The sequence below is a fragment of the Entelurus aequoreus genome, linkage group LG05, assembly GCF_033978785.1.
Source record: "Entelurus aequoreus isolate RoL-2023_Sb linkage group LG05, RoL_Eaeq_v1.1, whole genome shotgun sequence".
Classification (NCBI taxonomy): Eukaryota; Metazoa; Chordata; class Actinopteri; order Syngnathiformes; family Syngnathidae; genus Entelurus; species Entelurus aequoreus.
The window spans coordinates 62,624,346-62,646,717 of NC_084735.1; the positions used below are offsets into that span (position 1 = coordinate 62,624,346).

The 22,372-nt window shown below is 39.4% G+C and overlaps 2 protein-coding genes across 5 annotated transcripts in view; both read right to left on the reverse strand.

The window, feature by feature from the left end:
* Positions 1-227: 227 nt before the first annotated feature.
* LOC133650861 (uncharacterized) lies at positions 228-4,791 on the reverse strand. Of its 4 annotated transcripts, none has more exons than XM_062048575.1 (5): positions 4,466-4,791; positions 3,705-3,845; positions 2,580-2,613; positions 2,296-2,467; positions 228-1,454 (listed from the first exon to the last, which is right to left on the reverse strand). In XM_062048575.1, the coding sequence occupies exons 1-5, from the start codon at positions 4,585-4,587 to the stop codon at positions 1,111-1,113; spliced, it is 813 nt and encodes a 270-aa protein (XP_061904559.1). In that variant the 5' UTR covers positions 4,588-4,791; the 3' UTR covers positions 228-1,110. The 4 variants fall into 4 exon arrangements, with proteins under 4 accessions (XP_061904559.1, XP_061904561.1, XP_061904558.1 ...); XM_062048577.1 differs by having other exon boundaries at positions 3,705-3,879; positions 4,466-4,616; XM_062048574.1 differs by having other exon boundaries at positions 3,705-3,963; positions 4,466-4,611.
* A 525-nt stretch (positions 4,792-5,316) lies between these two features.
* Positions 5,317-22,372, reverse strand: part of LOC133650860 (ryanodine receptor 1-like) — a 62,758-nt gene continuing 45,702 nt past the window's right edge. Inside the window, exons 85-105 of the mRNA XM_062048573.1 lie at positions 19,607-19,687; positions 19,430-19,518; positions 19,222-19,350; positions 18,927-19,031; positions 16,189-16,270; positions 13,752-15,070; positions 12,638-12,720; positions 12,341-12,500; positions 12,174-12,260; positions 11,661-11,927; positions 11,468-11,598; positions 9,327-9,369; positions 9,111-9,244; positions 8,977-9,037; positions 8,204-8,350; positions 7,021-7,155; positions 6,795-6,951; positions 6,597-6,661; positions 6,421-6,521; positions 5,866-5,917; positions 5,317-5,781 (exon numbers count right to left, since the gene is read on the reverse strand). Coding sequence (XP_061904557.1) covers positions 5,686-5,781; positions 5,866-5,917; positions 6,421-6,521; positions 6,597-6,661; positions 6,795-6,951; positions 7,021-7,155; positions 8,204-8,350; positions 8,977-9,037; positions 9,111-9,244; positions 9,327-9,369; positions 11,468-11,598; positions 11,661-11,927; positions 12,174-12,260; positions 12,341-12,500; positions 12,638-12,720; positions 13,752-15,070; positions 16,189-16,270; positions 18,927-19,031; positions 19,222-19,350; positions 19,430-19,518; positions 19,607-19,687 — 3,524 coding nt within the window. The 3' untranslated portion in view covers positions 5,317-5,685. The remainder of the gene's footprint in view (positions 5,782-5,865; positions 5,918-6,420; positions 6,522-6,596; positions 6,662-6,794; positions 6,952-7,020; positions 7,156-8,203; positions 8,351-8,976; positions 9,038-9,110; positions 9,245-9,326; positions 9,370-11,467; positions 11,599-11,660; positions 11,928-12,173; positions 12,261-12,340; positions 12,501-12,637; positions 12,721-13,751; positions 15,071-16,188; positions 16,271-18,926; positions 19,032-19,221; positions 19,351-19,429; positions 19,519-19,606; positions 19,688-22,372) is intronic.

Here is a 22,372-nt window from a genome sequence, read left to right on the forward strand (position 1 = left end):
CTGAAATCCTATGTATTGAATGAATAGAGAATCATTTTGAATCGGGAAAAAAATAGTTTTTGTATTGAGAATCGTGTTGAATTGAAAAAAAAGAAAAAAGATTTTGAATCGAATCGTGACCCCAAGAATCGATATTTAATCGAATCGTGGGACACCCAAAGATTCACAGCCCCACTTCTCAGTATGATACAGTCCACTTACACAACTACAAATGTAAAGCACAATAATACAAACAACTGCATGTTTATTTTTGTCATTTTTACAAGGCTGACGTTAGCTTCCGATTCGAAGGGTGGGCAATAAAAAGTCAACACCAAACAGATACTTTACTTGAAATGTCACATCGATTAATTTTGTCACTAGTGCAAAATAAGAACAAAAAAACATCAATGCAACACAAATATAAATACACATTGTGTAATGAGTCAATTTAACAAAGTTTATGATTTGTGAAACCTTTAATCTATGTGTGAAAATGCAAAGTCTCCTCCATAATACATTAGATTGTATGATATGTGCCTGTCTGTGTGTGGATAGAGCAGGTGTCTCCAACTCTTCACTCTGAGACAAAATGAAATGAGACAAGCTACTTGTGTTTTACTTTGTTTACATTTGATTGCACTTACTAAACTGATTGTCAATGCAAGCTATTTGGGTTCATGTGTCTCCTAAAAAGACCACAAATAGTTTATGACCATTTTTTGGTGAACTTCTCAAAATCCGGTGCTAGTTGCTACCTATTTGAGAGGCCTGCTACGGCAAGAACGTTTGGTTTGCTGAACAAGACAAAGTAGCACGTATAAACAACATATTAGTTTTACTTAATGTACAAGTTCACATTTGAGGGATTAACAGTGTGTGATGATGAGGTTTTTACTTTATAGCATTAGGTTAAGTTCAGGTCTAACTAACTCAGTGGTAGGGTTAGTAGATTTCCAAAACATACATCTTAAGTTGACATTTTACCAAAATCTACAATCACTTACAGTGCTGATTATGTTATAGATATATTTTTTTTAAACATACACAGTGTGGGTAGTTATGCACAAAGCACATGGCGTGTTGCACTGGTTGTTGTCACGGTGGGACAGAAGGGGAATCTTGCGACTATCAAAAAGTAAACCCCCCACAATCAAAAGCATTAAAATCAGCGTCTGCCATTTCAAAGTCAAAGCTGTTAAAGTGTGGGGAGGTGATGGCGGGGCTGTCCGTGTGGTACGCCCCTGCCGGTCCCACATCTGAGAAGTCTGCGCTGAGGGGCAGGTCGGGAGCTTTGGCGTCCAGGCCGGAGGGTGAGCACGAGCCTAAGTAGCCCATAGCAGACGACGCGGCGGCCCCTCCCATCAGCAGGTAGACGGCCCTCACCGTCTGAGTGTTGTTGATGGTGCCGTGACGCAGGCAGCCCACCGAGGGCCTGCCTTCTTTGTAGTACTTTGTGCGTGGAGAATCCCTGCCTGTTTGACACACACGTGACATCACATTATATATAAAGCACACATTGAAATATTGATAAAACTACATTTTCCAGGTAAAATGTATGGCTTCTACAGTATGTGTCTGTAGAGCACCGACTGATATTAAAACAGTAAAATACTTTTTCCTACTTTCTCATGTGATTTTTTTTGTTATTACATGTGCCAAACCAGTGATTTTCGAACTGTGGTACAGGCTCTATCTAATAGTGTGCCAAAGAATTACTCGATTGAATCAAGTACAATGTTTTGTTTTCCTATATTTAAACACAGTGTTACTGTTCAAACGGTGTGTAATTTTACAGTGGCCAAAATATTAAATATACTTGTTGAATAAAACATCTGCCTTGTTTGTAACAATTACGCTACTGTAATACAGTACGCGATGCTACTGTATTTTAATGTTGGTTATGGTTATGGAGGCAAGTGTTTTCTATGGGTGGCATTAGGTGAAAGAAGTTTGAGAACCAGTGTGCTAAATCATACTACTGAGATTGTCGTTCATTATAAAACATAACTATGTTGCAACAAAGGATTTTTTTTCACCGTTCATGTTTGCAGAACCGCTTGTTGTTAGGCAAAGTTAGAGCCCTAAAGCCCCAAAAGAAATTATCCACCATAGAGTGATTTCCCTAACATCTGCAACCCACAGCAGAGGAAGTTACACAATAGTTGGCAGGAGCACACCACTTCACTATGAGTCAAAAGTTTGAAAACAATGTATCTTGAAAAGGACAGGGAGAGTTGGGTACACTATGAACTGTGCTGTAAGAACATCTAAAAAAGGTTAAAAAGGAGATAAAGACAGCACATTAAGACTGACCTTTGTCCTTTGGGGAGCCAATCAGAGGCCCAGGTGAAAGTGCCTCGCCATTGCTGATCGGTGGGGTCGGTGGATCTTTATCCTGGATTTGATCGGGTACCAGGTCTTTCAGAGCAATATTGAGCGGCGGCACCTGATGCCGCTTGCAAAGACTAAGAGGTGACGAGACGCTCTGCAGAAACAGAAAAGGCATTAACATTTACTTTGTAGAAAATGAACAACGTACTGTAGAAACAAACTAGTCTTTGCTTCATTTATGCCACAAAAAAAAAATTCTGACTCACTTGTTTGACTTTTTTCAGCACGTTCAGCCATTGACTACAAAGCAAAGAAGTAACTCTGTTATTTACACAAAATGATAAGTCAGCGATCACGCAGGTTCTTAGGACATAATATGTGAAATGCACTACATACAAAATACAATCACCCATGTACATATGCCCCCTATTGGCTGATAATGACATTTAAACAATTTAATTGGAGTTTCCTTAAGTGCTATGATTTTCTTAGATGTTATTCTATCATTGCGTTTTTGTTCGAGAAAAAGTTTAAGTAAACTGCACGGACATGTTTGGGTAGTATTCAGCGTTATTGTGAATGCTTGTCTCTCCGCATTTAACTAGTTACGATAAGTCGTATTCTTGTGATTCACACAATAATGTAAAGCAGTGGTTCTAAAACTTTTTTCCACCAAGTACCAATTCAGAAAAAACTATAATTATATGAACCATCCTCTATGTGGATTTACACAATTATCAATGTAGAAAATGGTTTGTGATGCGATAAAAAAATGAGTTTTTGCTGTAGAAAAGCGGCAGTGAGCTTGATTTTAAAGCAAGATAAATGGCTATTTTAGTCAATACCCTTTCGGTCAGCATTCATGTATTAAAGCTATTTCTGTCCAATTAGTTAGTGAAAATGCCTGTCTGCTAGCATATTTTGTGAATTCTAAAAATAATTAAAGGACATTTCGTTTGTCATACATTATTAGTCTCATTGTGAATGCATGCATTTTACAATAATACAAGTCAAAATAGCATCACACCGTGATAAAAAGGAAATTGTGTTACAGCATACATTATAACTCAGAAAAGCATTAGTGTGAATGCAGGTATGGGCGTGGGTTTGATTCCCTGCAAGGGTTGTGTCAGAAACGGCATCCAGCAGAAAAACTAAGCCAAAACCATTCATACGATTTATTTACGACGAAAACCTCTGACAGTTGCACCAATCAAATCAGATGGCACTTCGAAGTTTGCGGCTTTACTGTATTCTATTTATTTTGGGGTGAAAAAAAAGTATGTAATTTTGGCTGAAATTAAGCATTGTCAAGCATAAAATGGCTAAATGAACTAAAAATATCAATACTATGGTAGTATTGGCCACTAGATGAGCCAAACCAATCTAACCTGCAGTCTGCAGGGGTGTCGGCCATCAGGAGCAGGTATTTATTTTGGGTCAAGATGAGAGCGAAGCAGCAATCTCGGCTCCCGCCAGCAGGAATCTTTGGAAGGTCAAGGATCTCCTTGCCCTCCACAATGGCCTCACAGCTGTTCTGCAACAACACCAGCTGGTCAGGTGGAGCTGAAACGTGGTGACACACAAAAAGGCCGCCTTCAGCTGTCAGGAGCAGGAACCTCTTCTTCCATTGTTTGAAAATAAATCCTCCTTAATATGAGAATTGAGGGAGGAGGGCAAAAACATCTGATTAGGTCACTGCTTGGAATCATTTGTACTCATCCAAAGCATGCTTATTGACTGTATTGGGTGCAGTGATCCTGGGAACATGAGGAGTTGCTGGATTACAGCATGACCATGCTGTCGTCCATCATCTCAGCGGATTATAGAGACAGTTGGATGTTTGGCGGATCAAGGCGCTGCACCAATCAGAACATAATAACGAGTGTGTGCCTCTATCAAAATCACACCCACACATCTGGATCCTCACCCTGTGCGTACAGCGCTTACAGTCAAGAACATATGCTTTATGAAATAAGCAAATTACTAACTGATTAAAACCCACACATCTACTGTCACCTAATCTAGACGGGACTATCACACGCTGATATTTGTTTTATAATGCTCTGTGTTAGAATTTTAAACAGATGCAGACAAATGACCACAAAACTTGTACAAGTCACAAAAAAGGGCAATAAGATTTTGTACTCACCATACATCCTGAGTGTGCCTTGATGGATTCCAGAGACGCTCATGTTGACAACCGCTTTGTCCACTCCGATTGACTGACTGACAGAAATGCAGCGAGCAGGACAGGATGGGTAGAAAGCACATGAGGCTCAATGTGAGTTTTAATGCTCATCCCTAATCCGCATTCAGCTGGGATGTTTGGCCGCTTTTGGGAGCAGAAGAGGTTGTAATAGCACGCATGCACACACTGTTTGCTGCGTGTGTTTATGGATATGTGCGTGACATGTCTGTTTCTCAATATCAACAACTTGCATCTTGGCTAGACTAATTTTTGGTGCAATCTAATGAGATTCAATGCAAGCGCTTTATAAAAGATTATGCCGTGAGAAAGATAATAAAGCTTGGTTTTGATTGGCACCGTCAGAGAGGTATTAACAATATGTTAAGTATTGTGATTGTAACTTGCTACACTGTTTCTAATAGGTGCCAATCTAAAAAAAAAATATTTCCATTGACACACTGTTCCAGCTAAATATGTTCACCCTAAACTATAAACAACCTATGTATGATACACTGCAGTTTGAAATTGTAAAGTATAACCACAATAATGAGTATATTAGCCTTCTAAGTGTTATTATTGTTATAAAGGGATGTTTGATGTTACTTATATAGTGGACAATGAGTGTGAACTCGTACAGTGTGATTACATAATTACAGTTTTGTTTTGAGCTACACCGCTCAAATCTCTAAACCTCTTCAGCTCATTTCACATCCAAACCTGCACCCCAGCAAACGACCTGCTGAGACGTCCACATCAAATTAAAGTGAGAATAAATAATACACATTTCAATGACGACAAGATCACATCACAGGAAAAAAACAAACATGTATTCATCATCAATCAATGCAGAATCAAAACAAAACTAAACATAGATAACAAAACACAATTTCAAACAAATAAATAATGTCGGGTGTATGGATTTGCATAAATAATTATGTCTGTAAAAATTGAAAGTCTAAAGCAAACACACATAACCTCTTTTTGTGCTGGTAAATTAGTGTGTTTCTAAGGCACATTTTAAATAACAGTGTACATTTGAATACGGTCAATGCAATTATTGTTGCTTGTTGCACATAAGCTTTCTCTTCTCACAGCGTCTTAAAGTGAGGTCATGTATGTTCATCCAGTACTTTATATAAAGTAATACATAGGAGTTCAGAGAGTGCAAGTGTACTTGTTCTTTATGACAACTGATCTTCATATTGCTTTCGGAAACAGTCTCCAGCAGGGAAGAAGTCCCAGCAACGCTCCTGGTACATCTTCCATACGTACGACTCCTGTAACGACAAATAAAGAAGAAGAAATAGGAGCAAGTTGATGCCACGTATTTACAACTAAATAACAAAAGGAATCGGACTAACCTGTCCAGTGTGTTCAGTCTCATCTTTGTTGATAAGGTACATTAAGAAGAACCTGAGAGGTGTAAACATGTTTATTTTCCCTGTAAAGCATATGTTAAAATAGCAAGAGCATACACATACAGGTATATGAGGCGTGTCAGAAAAGTTCCACGACTAGTGTCAAAAAATATGTATTTTAACTACAAGTTTTCTCCTTCAAAGGTCTCCCCCTGGCGTCTAACACACTGCCTTCATGCACTCCTGGAAAGATTTTTCTGGGCTCATCTGCAGCTCCGTCGCCACGACCATGTTGTCAGGGCATTGCGAGCAGGCGTGTTGTCAGAAGCCACAAGTTGTCCTGCCACAACTCTCGCCTCTTTTTCCTTTGCATACCCAGCATAATCTCTTCATCGATGTGCTGGTTGATCATCTAGCCCTGTGGTAAGAACTTGCAGTAGGCGAAGCCCCTCACGTCGAAAATAATTTGGTTAATATCAACAGTCCTAGAACTTTTCTGACACGCCTTGTATACATATTTACATGAGCACACTCATATACAGTAGATGTAGTACTCACATGTAATTGGCCAGGTTGTGTTCATCCAGCGTATGAGTCTCGAATCCGTGCGGCGTTGTGTCAAAGTAATCGCTCCCGATGCCACATATGAAGCATTTTGTCTATAGAAAAACATCAGTGATGGTTTTTTGACAACTGGTGCTGAACTATCCAGTCAAAACACTTAAATAACGTACCTCCATGTCTTCTTTGACCTGCTCTTGTTGATCTCTGAGTTCTCCAAAGGCATCAATGATCAAACCTGCAGCATAGGCACACACAAATATTTGGTGTCGGTCAGTTTTGATTTAGGTTGTCAGAGAGGTACTAATTCAAAAATAAGTTTATTGCAGTGGTGTTGTATCAAATGTAAAGTTGTGTATACGTTTGTTTACCCTGGATGATGGCCAGCAAGATGACAATAACAAAGAAAAAGAAAGTTATGTCAAAGACCACTCTGTAAAGCTCATATTCATCCCCGGCAGGATCCTCAATTTCATCGCCGATGCCCCCGCCAGCGCGTACGCCCACGTACATGTGGAAGAGATAGCACTGGAGAAACAAAAACAAATGAGACATCACTCACAGATTGGTGGAGGCCCTGCGACGGCAACGACTCACAGTCATCATGTCGTCACATTTCATATCTGGTTCGTCCTCGTCCTCGCTTTTGTTGTAAAACTTGCGAAAGAAGTTGAAAGCCACCACCGTGTAGAGGTACACCACCACTGCTAGCAGGCCGACTGTCATCATCAGCTAGAGGGATGCAAGAAGCAAAGTTTGGCAAAAACAAAAACAAGTAACGCTGAGAAGCGCCATTTATCTTCTTTTTAACTAATAACCAGGGAAAATGAGTTGCAGATATTTTAGGACGAAGGGTTAAATACTAGTGTGAATGTTGTTTGTCTATCTGTGTTGGCCCTGCGATGAGGTGGCAACTTGTCCAGGGTGTACTCCGCCTGCCGCCCGATTACAGCTGAGTTTGGCTCCAGCACCCCCCGCAACCCCAAAAGGGATAAGCGGTAGAAAATGTATGGATGTATTAAGGCATTGACAAGAGACAGTTTTTCTTAACCATAGGGCTGGGGCCAATTGTTGGGCCACGAGCGCCCCCTAGAGGCGCACGGAACAAATCTCTGTTTCTCAGCTGTGGTCCTTTAAGCCGCAGCGGTACTCTGTTGTAATATACTTTTCCACCACTTGTAGCAGTAATGACAATCTCAAACCAAAGAAGTCTGAAGCTAATGTCATATACTGTAGAATTATCTTAAGCCTAAAATTATGACTGAAGTGGTGAAGCTGTATTTTCATTCATTTTTTTATTGACGGTTTAGTTAAAAATATTCAATATTAATTTAGTTTATTTATTTTAGCACAACATAATTGTATGTACATTTATTTTGTGTGTTATATATGTGTCCCTTTGTCTGCAGTATATTTGGTTAGTACTTATTTTCTAAATCAGCCTGACCTAAGCCTAAGGTTTATGTGTTAAATAAATAATGATTTTTGTGATTAACACATGCTTTCATATCATTTGACCAGGTTGTAAACGGTAAGTAGGTTAGACATAATTATTGAATATAATTACATTCAAGAGTAAGATTACTAATTCAGTGTTAATATGTGAGGGGGCCTTAAGCCACTCTGTAGTGGAAAAGTTGGGCCCTGTGGTAAAAAAGGTTAAGATCCTCTGGACTAGAAGAACTCAACTACTGTACTCCCTGTAGGTGTAATGAGTAGCAGACTTTTATGCAAAGAGTGTATTTTACATTGTTTTTTTTGTTTTATTTTATGCACGTGCCTGTTTGCCATTGTGTGTCACTGAAGACAGGATGGTGCGGAGGGTCTTGACGCCCATGGCAATGTCCAGCAGGTGACACGCGAAGAAGAAGTTGTTATAGTGGCCGAGCAGAGACATGATTGTGTACCAACACAGATAAAGGAAGGTCTGAAAGAGATTTTTGAGCACAACATAGAAAGTAAGTCATACATGAGTGGAACTTTTGTACTTTCCACACATCTGTGCCAATTTCCAAAACCAACAAAGCAAGCTACTGTCGACAAAACTTGAAATGCTGGTTAAACTTGAAAATTCCGGTAGACAACTGTGTGCTGTTGTTTGAGTGCTAAAAAAACCTCCTCACCAATATGACTTTTCACCCTAGCCACTTTGTCCTGTTATTCTGATCAGAGTTAATCAGAGATACTACGCATTAAATGTTAAATTAATGTATTTGACAAAATCAATCAAAACGTTCAAATAATATTTTTAGAGTTATTGCTTTATTACATACATGGTTATATATAATGTTTTAATTATCATTATCATTATTATTATATAGTACTGTTTCCCCAGAAACATTTTCGTGAAAAAAATAGATCATCGTATATTCTGGGTCTTCGGATTTATCCATGTTAACTGGTCGTGCCAAAAACAAGAATATAAAAAGTATTTTTAATTTGTATTTTGTCTTAAAATATATGTTTGTCTTAAAATATGTTTCAATAAAGTATCCGCAGCTATTCAGTAAAACAGAAGGGCAGAAAAACTGAATGATAATTTCTGATGCTTACACCGTCTGTAAACACCACACCAAACTTCCAGATCTGGTACTTGATGTCAATGGTAGTAGCCCTGATAAGACAAACAACAGCTTTAGTTTAAATTCCACTACAATTAAAACATCCAAAGCATCTTTTTTGCCTACCATGCAAACGCTGAGTTGTCAGATTCCTCTTGTTTCTTTTCATGCTGCTGACTCACATCCAGGGACGCTAGGTCAACACCCAACAGTTCGGCGATTCTTTCTCGGCCATAAATGTCTCCGTATTTATCCAAAATCTAGATGCAGACATTTGCGGCTTAAAATTGATGTGGATGAAACCGATGTATTTGTTTAGGCTGCAAAGCAAATAAAACTCACCTTTCGTTTGACAAACTTATCCCAGTAGTTGTTTGGGAAGGAGCTACGAGGAAAAAAATACATTAATTCTTCATGTGATTTTCAGATACTGTAAATCAGGGGTCTCAGACACTCGGCCCGCGAGCCAATTGCGGCCCGCGAGACGTTATTTTGCGGCCCCCACCTTAATATGAAAGTTTAATGTTAGTGCGGCCCGCAAGTTTTAAATGAATGGCCCTTGACAGCGTTGTGTGTGGAGCTGAAGTAATCTACCAATCACGGTGTGGTATATGCCTCTCGACAATATTGAGGGCGTGCCGTGATGGCACTGCCTTTAGCGTCCTCTACAACCTGTCGTCGCGTCGTCTTTTTTCCAGACAAACAGCGTGCCGGCCCAGTCACATGTTGTATGCGGCTTCTACAGACACACATAACAAAGTGACTGCAAGACATACTTGGTCAACAGCCATACAGGTCACACTGAGGGTGGCCGTATAAACAACTTTAACACTGATACAAATATGCGCCACACTGTGAACCCACACCAAACAAGAATGACAAACACATTTCGGGAGAACATCCGCACCGTAACACAACATAAACACAACAGAACAAATACCCAGAATCGTTTGTAGCCCTATCTCTTCCGGGCTACAATATACACCCCCCCCCCCCCCCCCCCCCCCTGTCCCCCGTTTTCCCGTTGGCTCCAGACAAAGACGATTATTGTTATTTGGCTCCAAAATACCCCTACGTTAGTGGAAAAGCGGCAAATGAGTGAAAGCGACAGAAACGTTGCCATGGAGACGAGGGTTTTCTTACGTGCCTAGCTGCAGTCACACCGCGACATCAGTCCATCAGTAAAAAAGTCCCTGATAACCTGGACCAATTCAAACCGTTATTTGTTTTTTTTATTGTTTAATTTGCATTGCCTCACACGATGAACACTACATATATTTTTATATGACGCCGGATAACACTCCAGGAGCCGTCACTTTTTGCGCTCGCGATCCCGGTACTTTCCGCCGACCGCCGTGTTGCTGTAGGGAGGAAAAGCGGAACGACACACATTGCGGAAATAACATAATTCTCTGTGCGTCGGCTAAATACAAATATATTCCACAACCCCAAACATGTCTTTTTCAAAGCCTGCAGTGAAGAGAAAGGTTAGTGATGAGCAAAGACAATTCCAGGAAAAGTGGGAGATGCAATATTTCTTTGTTGAGTACAGGGGCACTCCGACGTATCTTATTTGCACAGAGAAAGTTGCGGTGCACAGGGAATACAATTTGAAACGTCATTATACAACTAGACATGTTGAGGAGTATGCAAAATACCAGGGAGATGAGAGAGTGAACAGGGTTGCACATTTTATAACCAGTCTACTGAGGCAACAAGATTTCTTCAAGAAAGCAACCGAAAAGAGCGATGCAGCAGTCAAAGCTAGCTACATAGTGAGTGAGATGGTTGCTAGGGCGGGAAAGCCAAAGAAGGTGAATTCATTAAAAAGTGCATGTTAGATTTTTTTTTAAATCATCTTTTCTTGCGGCCCAGCCTCACCCAGTTTCTGCATCCAGTGGCCCCCAGGTAAATTGAGTTTGAGACCCCTGCTGTAAATGCTCCGGTTCAAGCCTTTAGTACACCACTGAACCTACACAAGCAGGGTCTCTAATTAGCACCAAATAAAAAAGCTGTGGCTGATGTATTTTTTATAAACTCCACAGTATAGCAGTACATTAGCTGCAATTGAAGTAACCTAAGAGGCCAACAACCAACAGCACCGTTGCCTACTGTACACTTTAAAATGTTTATTGCACTACTCAGTGGTTGGAGTGAAACTCATGTGTGTCACATTTGCTGTACTGCTGTTTTTAATCAACTCATCACTGATGAGTCATCAGCTAAGTGCTGGCCGAGCAGTTTGCTCCTTACCACGATTTCAGCATTGTTCTGTTGTACAATATAAACATTAATAAAGAACATGTGGTCAGATGCTTTCCTTTCTTTCTTTCTTTTTTTTTCATGTGGCCCGAAATGTATTTTGGAAATAACAGCCCTTCTTTATGATCACCTGCTTCCAATTACTGTCTTGTCCTCTTTGCTCTTTAGGTAAATAAACACAAACATTCCCTATGCATGTAACTCCTATTCCTTCTACTTACGGAGTATTCAGGACAAGACGATCCCACTGGCCCTTGATGTCTTCGTCCTCTGGCTGCTCCGTGATGTAAAGTCCATCAAACTCCAGCTTTCTTGCGAGTTCTTTCTCCCGTTTGAAGATCACCAGTGGAATCTGATGAGATCGAAAAAACAACATGTGAAACGGTTCTATGGCATCACTTGAAGTCTGCCTACCTTGAGGCAGTTGTAACCAATGATGCAGATGAAGGAGATGACAGTATGGAGTATGGCGAGGAAGGACAACGTGGGCTGCATGTACCCTGTGCTCTCCTCTAAATAGAAATACAGCGGTACATCTTCATCCTCATCTCCTCCATCCATTCCAGAACCATCCACCTCATCTCCTGAGCCTTCAAATAGACCAGAGCCTTCAAAGAACCCACTTCCTTCTGCCAGTCCGGATCCTTCTATGTCGTCGCCCTCAGGTGGGGTGTCAGACACCTTTTAAAACCAGATCATGTGAAATATATCATTTACATACAATACAGTACCTGGTTATGTGCTGTATCTAGTGATATCTAATACAAGAGTTGCACGAAAGCCTGCCCTAAAAAAGAACAATGCATAGCAGGTCTAACCACATTGTTGAATGAATTGACAGTGATGACAGTGTCATTCAATATTCATAAAGGCATAATGGCTGAGAGTACGGTAGATAAAGTAATTTTCACATAGATACAAACTCACCTTGTAGAAGAGCAGAATAAAGTTTAGGGCGAAAGCGAGGAACAGTGCCAGAAAACGTAAGTTGTAAAAGTTTCTAGAGAGGTAGTTCTGTAAAAGATAGAGAGCAACAATTATAATATTTTAGATGAGTGGCAGTTGGAATGTGGGTAAATAGACAAGGACTTCACCATAAATTTATTTCTCTGTGTTTCCAGCTCAGTCCAGATTTGAAATCCTCCTCCCTTTTTAGGTTTCTTTTCTTTTTTCGTTGCAGATTTGTTTGGTTCTGAGGTCGTTTCTTTCACCAAAGTCTCAGATTCTTTGTCTGTTTTCTCTCTGGTTTCAACACTGAAAGAAACATTGGTTTATTGTCAGCGCCAAAAAAGTTGGGCTTTTGTCATAATGTATTCGCTTCTTAGTTAGAAGAATACTGTAAAAATGTGTCAGCAAGAGAGACAAAGATAAAATAAATTGGTTTCTCGTACTCAGCCTTTTCAGGCTCTGGAGGTTTTTCCTCGACACGAGCCAGTTCTGGAGGCTTCTGGCTGGCATCAGCCTCTTCCGGTTGCTACAGAACAAAATCACACTATATAATCACATAACCTTTTGCAACACTTTAAGGGCTTGATCTACTAAGGTCTAAATAAGTGGTAAACAGGGTTTGCAAACTATAAAATTGCGAGTGGGCGTGTTGCAGGTGATCTACTAAAACTGTGTGTACAATTGATAATAGGTGCAAAAGTGGTGCAGGCCGCCCTATGTAAATGAGTATTGTGCGTGTAGACTGCCTATCACCATGAAGACAATAATTTCCCTCCACATTTATGGCATCATATATTTCAACATGTGCTGTTTCTTTATGTCGTTGACATGCGGCACACAAATATAATATGTACTACCTTTTCTAGGCCGATAAAGTGCCATCTAGGCAACATAACCTAATTTTAGCACCCTGAAGGTGTGTGCGCTCTGAGAGGCGCTGCAGTGTTTTGATGGTGGGTCTGGAATGATCCAACTGCAAAAAAATGCATATTGCAAGATGTTTTTTTCATATAGGAGATATATTATAATTACCTATAGCAGCTATAAAAGTATAAAATGTCATTGCTGAAAAGACAATATGTCTAATATTTTTATTTCTGACAGTTCAAGTATGTAGACTTGCACACAGACAGAATATCTCTCGCAATCATCTGTCTTTGCAGTGTGATTGCCTCCTTTCTCACAGTCATTTATGCATAACTGCCAGTTTGCGCGCACATTTCAAATGTGCTAAATATAGATGCAAAACAGCAGCCACAAAACCGTTTTAGTCTTGATAAATCACATTGCAAGGGCTAGACGATTATATCTGCATGATTTTCTCCCGGTATCGTGGATGTTCTAATAATCACCATATATACAGCATTTACATCAAAACAGATGCGCTAAATGGATAGCGCTCCGTATTTTGCTCATTTAAGAGACGTAGTTTTCTCTGCACATGATCTTAGTAAATTAGCATTGCCTGTGCAATCAAGTTTGCACGTGTTTTATAACACGCAAACCTTTAGTAGATCAGGCCTTAAGAGTTCACCAAAGCAAAAGCAAAAACGTTACCATTTTCCTCTTTGTTATAGGCGTCCCTTCAGGGGTTGGCGGTTCAACGGTGGCCTCAATCCCCATGTCTCCAAGTCCACCGGGAGCATCAATACCTGGTACCCTGCCACCCTCCTTCTCCGGGGTTTCCTCCTCCTCTTCTTCCCCACTTCCGGTATCTCCAGTGTCCGTAATCCCTCCTGTGTCTTGCTCCTCCCCCATCCCAGGTTCTCCCGGTCCATCGCCGTGCACGTCATCCTGCGTTGGATCCGGCATGCTGGCCAAAATCTCTGTCACTGTGATATTTTTAGCTCCTTCCACTAAGCCGCCTCCAAACAGGGTATGCCAGATAATCATAAAGAAGCCTTTGCAAACGTTGTAGATGAAGTGCAGGATGCTCATCAGGATGGTCCAGAAAAAGGTGGACAGACCAACCACAATCTCTTTTATAGTCATCCTCCTCACCCGACGATATTGTCGGCGGAGATTACGGAAGGTGAAGATGTTGAAGAAGCTAAACATACTGTTTATGAAGTCTGCAAAAGCAGAGCTGGACTCAGGTGGTCCCTCTTCCCCATTAGTGTCCTCGTCTCCTGTTCCGTTTGCTCCTGCCGCTCCTCCCTCAGCGACAGCTTCCTCTATCTCGTCATCCTCTTCTCCCTTTTCCTCTTCTTCCTGCTCGGAAATTTGCGAGGCGATATTCATCTCAAATATGGTGTCCTCGCAGAAGTTGACGAACATCTCCATCTTCTCCGACTCGCAGCCCTCATTGACGACATCGAAGATGAACTGTCGCTTGGACTCTCGGACCTGAGGCATCTCCCACTGTCTGCGGTTGACCTCGCTGATCTCAAAGTAAATGCGCTCAATCTTACGGCTGGCGCCCATGATTTCAATACGACCAAGGAAGGGGCGGAAGTAGTTGAGCACGCTTTCTGCTTGCTCCAGGAAGTTCTGCAGTCGGGTGTCGTGAGGAACGTGCTCAGAAAGGTTGGTGAGCAACACGGCAATGTTGAAACCAATGTCCTTGGCGGGTCCCTGAAAGCGGTTGGCATACTCCTCGTAGTTGATCATGTCGTTTTCATCTGCCTCCGAGCAGGACAAGAGGAACTGGATTTCCGAAGGTGTGTACTGCTTCTGACTGTCCATTGCCTTATGGAAATCCTTCTTGGAGATAAGCCCTCGAGGGTCCGTGATGTAATCTTTGAAGGCATCAGACGCCACAATGTCTTTCAGTTTGAGGAACATGTCAAAGAATTTAAGGATCATCTCCACATTGCTGGATGACTCCACTAACATGTCCACCATTTGGCGGGCGATGGTGCCATTCACCACGTTCCCTGAGCGACACAACACAAATAATTTATTTTTGGGATGATCAGATCAGGGATTCATGTTGCCGATTCCAATACCGGTCATCCATGAGTGAGATTGGTCGATACCAATACCCATACTGATCACATGTATTAACTGTACCCTTTTCGATATTGGCAGTTTAACAATATTAGAATAATGTTTAAAATCTGCAAAATGTTATAAAAATATTTGGGGACAAACATTTTTTAAACTAGTTCCTTATTCCGTTTTATTATATACAATTGTTTGAGCAAAACAAAGTCAACGGTACACAATAACTAAACAAAAAGCAAAAACTACCATCTATTAATCCTTTAAACCCTTTGGTTTTTGCCCACAAATACTTCCTATGTCCAGGGAATTATTCCTTGAATTTGTAAACAGCACTAAAAACAACAAAACAATAATTTTGAGAATATGAAAATATCGACATAATCAGTTTAGTATCGATCATATACTGATACTACCCTTGGTATTGACACCCTCAAATTTTGGATTGATTGGCCCTCCTATCATGGTGTCGTGTACTGACTCTGACAATGCTGACACACCAACAGTCCCGAGACTTTTAATTAATCAACTTGTTAATTTGCAGCTCATATCTGCTTACTTTCTGTTGTAACGATGTTGCATCTACACTTCTTAAACTTTACAAAGCACATATTTATTGGCATTGTTTAAAGCTAGCTTAGCGGTTAGCTAAGTAATTAGCATTCCTGCAACTGGCTTCTCCTGACTCCTCATAGTGTTTCGCCTTGTCCTCTCGTGAAAATAATACTTGATCATGATACTTAAGATACTAAGAAATGCAGGTAATTTGTCGTAATGGAGGTGATTATTATTATGTACACTGTGTATGGAGACACATAACTAGCTGCTAGCCTTTTATCAGCCGGGAGACTAAAAATAAATACAGACTCAGCGAGAGGGGATCGGTTTTTGTGATCGGCAATAAAGGACATGAATCAGCAATGTGGCAATTACATTCTTTTACACGAAATCTTCTTATTCTGACAGGGAGCTGATCAATCAACCCATCCCTAATATTTCTGTATAAAAGTTTCAATAGTAAAAATCTGACTCTTAAGTTAGAACTTTTTACCCTCTAAAAGCGACAGCAACATGACGACCATGTCTTTCTGCAGGTCCAGAAGCTCCTTTAGTAGACCAATCTGGCTCGAATCCTGCGACCATAGAACAACATGCCCAGCGTTGTAAGTACCCACAAGTAACTGCATTCGTTTATAACAAATCTGGGCTTCACATTCACTTAATACAATGCAATCACTGGGAAGGGGGGAAACACAAGAATACATTTGCCAGTTATTGTATAGAATTCACCGTATGGATTTTGTAGCAGAAGTCCAACAAAGAAGTCACAAAATCACAGCACAAATTAAGGCAGGTTAATAATTAGTCAAATACAATGGTGAAAAGCGTGTTAAACACAAGGACACAGAGAGAGAATGTCTCATAGTCCAACACCAGAGTGATTTTGTCATTAAAATGTACACTGGAAAAGTGGTGGTTAAAAGTCAATCAACCAACGCTGAATACATAACAAACACATTATTATTATCATCACATCAATAGATAATAAAGTGGATACATACTTTACCCTGCATTGAACATGTGGAAGACAGTTTGAATAATCAATAAATTATTCAGTCGTTAAACAATTAAAAACATTCTTGTGCAGAAAAAATATGGTGAGAACATTGCAACAATCCTTGGCTTTACAGGCTATTTCATCACATACACGCCTCGGGTCATTTAAATTGCAAGTTGAATTTACAGAGTGTAATTAATGCCATGTCTACAATACTTCATGTTCACTGATGCACCACAGTACATTAAATACTACCATTGCAAAACACAAGGAGTGCAAGGTCATTTTGTTAATCGTGTCCTGTATGTTACAAAGTGCTGACAGCATAGATCTCATAAGTAACCTAGATCGGACCTAGGTCAAGTGACAGTAAAATTGTTACCCCAGACTTTGCTCACGCACGCACAGCAAACGCGCCAGATCGTTTTGAAAAAAAGATGCCAAGGCAGCGTGATCATGTCACCTGTATAAATAAACAGATTAAGAGCAACGGACTGACCTTCCATGAGTGAGTTTAATATATTTTAACAGGTTGAAATGAGTAACTTAAGGGTTTATTTATCACATTCAGGTTGATTGCCCATACAATGTATCATGGCTGAAATCCAGATTCTAACAGCTTGTAGTTAAAAAACGATCTTTCTGTTCAGAAGTACACCTACATAGATCAATAATCAGTAGATTAATGCGATAAATTTACATCCTATGTAACATTTTAACTATAGACTAATTCATTATATAGAAAGTATGTACTTTAGAACTTTAGGTAGGGTTAATTCGTCTGGCATTGCAGTTTGTAGTATAATAATTATATGAATTATATTTACTTTTCTATCAAAAGATTCCTCGACAGTGCATGAAAAATCTTGGCCACCCACAATTCAGAGATTTCTCTGCTACTGTACAATTTACAGATATAGAGATGCAATGCAGTGCATTTTTGTTCCGATAACTAACTACTTTCTTAATTTGTGTAATACATATTTCTACTCTTTCCAAAATGTGCATGTGATAGAGATTGTTTGATGTGCCTAATGTCAGGAGTGCAATAGGCAAGGGCTTCAAATCACCATTTGGCCCACACAGCACAGCGCATTTCACTTTCCTGGAGGATATACAGCTGCAGCCCATTGTTCAAGGCTGACTGAAGTCTGGGGAAATATGGCGGTGTGGTGGCTCGCCTGCCGCCTAGTCTAAACTACTGACGGTGCCTATCCAGATCCCCTATGACATCTATAGCTGACAGCATCAGAATGACACTTTAACGATCTAAAAAGTGCAAGTAAGATTTAAACATACAGGATGTCGTGCAAATTAAAAACACAATTGGTGTATTGCACTGCATTGAATAAAAGCATAAGTATAATAAACTCAATACTGTAATAAATGTAGGCCTTAACAAAGAATAATATGGAACATACTATTTAATTAATAGTGTGTGTAATTAAAAACATAAAAACACTATGGGTTTTAATAATAAAATCAACAAAGGCTGAGTATTCAGGTGACCCAAGACAGCCATGACAGTGACAGTGAGCTGCATGCACAACAAGATGCTGACACTAAAGCAGGTAAATGGAGTCCAGCCATCGTTGATTTTATTATTTTCGCACATGCATGTATTGAAATTGATGTCAGCGTATATATTCAGTCATAAGGTCGTGTATCAAGCAAAGGTTGTGCAAGCATGTTTTCTATTAAGCTGTGAAAGGAGCCATTGTGCGGTACATTACGCATCCAGTAAGCTCTACTAAACATCCACTAGCATGACATACTATATGAAAATCCCATTAAGGCTTCATGACAGTCAAGATGAACCATAAAATAAATAAAAACACCATGAGCTGTATCAAAAAATCCTCCTTGACAAAGATATGTTTGATTGTCAGGAAGGTATTCATTTAACAATATGTTTATTATTGTGGAAATAGGTTGAAATTGTTTATATTTATAATTCATCACACTGCAATTAGTTTCTCAATATAGTGGGGTAAATCACAAACATTTACATATTATTGAATTCATATCTGTGCCTTTCATCTCTGTCTGACAGTTTAATAGTTTTGTAAAGGCACACTTGTTGATAGTCCTCATACAAGTGAACCTAATTTTGAGTCAAGTTAAAGGTTGCAAACACACTGACTCTACCAAACTTTACAGGTGAAGCAATAACAGAAAAACAACAGTGACGATGACATTTTTTTAATGTGAAATAAATGAAACAATCCTACCTGAGCCAGCTTCATCATCATGTGAGCAAAGACATGGAGGAATCCCACAATAGCATCCCACAGCCTGCTGTGAGCCAGAGACTGCTGATTGCCTGTGCAGGGACCCTGGGGGAAGAATGTAATTGACTTTTTCAAACTATTCATAGAGTACTATCATGATACCTTTCCACAGTGCATTAATGAGCCGTTTATTATGTTAAAAATCTGTGCACATTTTTGGGGAATTATGTATTATCAGCAATTGTCTTGTGATGCGTTGCAAAATTAACAAATCATTGCTTGTTTTGTACTTTACCTGAATATATTCAGTAAGACTGTTAAAAATCTGTTTTGCTACAGTCATTGCTTTGGAAAAATTCTTCTTTCCTGGCTCATCGATGACATCTTTGCCAGAGTAATACCAGTAGAAATCACTGATTGATTCCTTCAAAGAGAAAATAAGAGAAGGAGTTGGACCATCTTGATGTGAAACCCAGTGATAAACTATGCTGTATATAAGAGACCTGTAGTCTGAGCAGGTAATCGACAGTACAGATGATGATGTTGATGGTTGTTGTGCTTCCTGTCTGCGTCCTTAAGTAGTTCTGAAAATCTGCAAGCCACAAGATCGTGGGCACGTTAGTAACATCTCAATGCTACAATACAACTTGACTCTGGAATTAAATACTATCCACACTCACCGTTATTGTGACCCTCACAGAGTAGCTGCAAGAAGCGGAAGAGGTCGCAGGTGAACTCGTCATCAGCCATGACTTTCTCATCTAAATCCAAGAAAATGTTTTAGCAAGGCATGCTGACCATATGATAACAACACGTTAAACATAATGTCACAAGATGGTTGGAGGGTTTACTGCGTAAGCATTGTCTAATGGTGTTTCTTTGTCACAGAAACTAATCAACCCAAAACATCTAATTTTTTTTTTTTTTCTAAACTAGTCAGTGTTAGGCACACAGTCAGCTGTGGAGCAACATTCAGGAGCCTTTAGCATCACATGCAATGCAATGCCTAAGGATGAGCACCACAGGTGGAGTTTTGCTGCTAGAAACTGCATGGTATTTTTTCTTAAAAATACTTAATTTTTATTTGATTCTCTTGATAAAAAGTAGGTCACTCAATAGAATACAGTGGTACCTGAATTTTCTGAAGACCGAATCATACAAAAAAGACAACATTTTTCTCACAAGAAATAAAGCCAATTCAATGAATCCGTTTTAGACACAGACAAATAAAACACGGAGAACAATTGTAGTTTTAGATGCAGAAACGAAACGGAATACTTGTAAATGAATAAATAAATGGATAAATGAACAATTAACATTACTTTTACGTTAATGGAGAAATGGGCAAACAGGCCAATGAATGAAAAGGAGGAGGGCAATGGAGAGCCTTAAGGATGTTACTTTCAAATGCCGACACTCGCAACTTTTTTGGCCCATTGTGGCTTTTTTCAGTTGTAATCAATGGAAAAAAAAATCAGAGAGACTCTTAAATTTATGCAGTGCTCTTCAACGCCTCATCACATGAAGAACGCAAGGACAGAACAGGAAACACAGTGCTTGATTGATTCTGCTCCCACTCGAAGAAACAAAAAAGACACAGACTTGTTTGTTGTTCTGTATGCGTTCAATGAACAAATAAACTGCACACATAATAAAGATGATTTAAGAAGTCTCAACTAGTAGGATTCTTTGTCTGAGCACTTGATACTGAGGAATGATATGCAGGCAAACTGACCTATGGCATACAAAAACCGGGGCAAAGTTTTGCCGAAAAATGTAATCATAAATCGTATCATACGAAAAGTGTGGCGTAATGTACAATAACTGAGGTACCATTGTAAATGGAAACTCCATGCATGAACCAATTAGGGTTCCTGAAAGCAACACTCCTAGTGCACCAATGGTTTTACTACTGCTATTCACACACAAACTCAAAAGTACACTAAGGGCCTGATCTACGAAGATCCAAATACCACGTGCTACACAGCATGCACAAACTATAAAAAAGCTTGTACTATTAGTGGGCGTGTTGCGTGTGATCTACTAAGACTGCGTGTACAACTGATAACTTGCATAGACCGCCTTTTTTAAATGAGGTTTTTGCGCGTACTAAGCAGCTTTTACCATGGATACTCATTTATTGCATATTCATGTTATCATGCTCCGATCTGTGACGTTTTGGTATGTTTTTAAACATGCAGCAGACCATTATGTACCACTTATTATCAGCATTTTAGACACGGTCCTGCAGTGCAGGAATTGGTCCTAATGCAAGAAAATGCATATCGCAATAGTTTTTTTTCATATAGGAGTTTTGCTAATATATCTTCTGTATGAAAAAATTAACGTCATTAAAAAAAAAAAACAGCAAACACCAAAATGCATCACTTGATTTTGTTTTAATCAGCCCCTTAAGTCATTCAGCAGCTATAAAATTATATTGCTGAGTAGACAATATGTAATATTTTACTATTGACAGTCCATATACGTTGACAAGCATACAAAGGACAGAACTGCAGCGTAATTGCCTCCTTTCCCTCTGTTATTTCTGCGCAACTGTCAGTCCTTTCTAGAGGTGCTAAATAAAGACACAAAACAGTGTATTGATACAGAACAATTTCAGCCTTGATAAATTGCCCTGCATGTGCTAAATTATTATATTGGCATTTTCTCCTCCCAGTATCGTGGCCGTTCAGATGATGACTATATATTCTGCATAATCATGAAGACAGAGATGCTAAATGGATTACGCTCCTTAATTTCCTCACTTAAAGGGGAATTTTTCCTGTCATTCACAATCCTTATGTAAGACAAGCACACATATGTTTTTCTTTTTTTTAATGCATTCTAACTAGTAAATAAAAGCAATCATAAGTCAGTTTAAAATGGATCTTATGGAAGTCACTCTAATCTGCCTATAAAGCACTTAAAAAAACATTAAAATACTTCTATAAGGTTTAATATACTCGCTTTAAGTATATATGTAATGTAGCAACAGGCACATTCATAATAACATGTAATAATTACAAATTTTGCTCATTTTGGGAATACGTGCCGCATTAATTTCACAAACACATCACGATGTTCACTTTTTCTTTAGACAATATCACTGATTACTATCCGCTGCAGACTTCATGAGAGCCAACAAACATAAAAAAGTTCAGAAAGCAACCCACCAGATGAGGATATAATTATAGCAGCACAAGCTAGCTAGCTCTCTGTGATCACGGGGCCGCTGAAAATAGTTTTTTTTATGTTAGTGCTAATAATAACGATATCATAATACTTGGTTAATATTCAGGTCAGGAAATGTAAATGGAGTATTGTTGGTGGTTTTTTGATGATTATTTAGAGGGCTTTATGTGCGGAAAAGAGATCCTCCCATTGACTCCATTGTAAACTGACTTTTATTATTACGTTTATTTAGAAGATAGAATGCATTAAAA

Coding starts and splice junctions, on each gene's coding strand:
- LOC133650861 (XM_062048574.1), bottom strand. CDS start 4,508: ATGAGCGTCTCTGGAATCCATCAAGGCACACTCAGGATGTATG. Junction 2,614..3,704: donor GACACCCCTGCAGACTGCAG/GTTAGATTGGTT, acceptor TTTGCTTTGTAG/TCAATGGCTGAACGTGCTGA. Junction 2,468..2,579: donor TGCTGAAAAAAGTCAAACAA/GTGAGTCAGAAT, acceptor CTGTTTCTGCAG/AGCGTCTCGTCACCTCTTAG.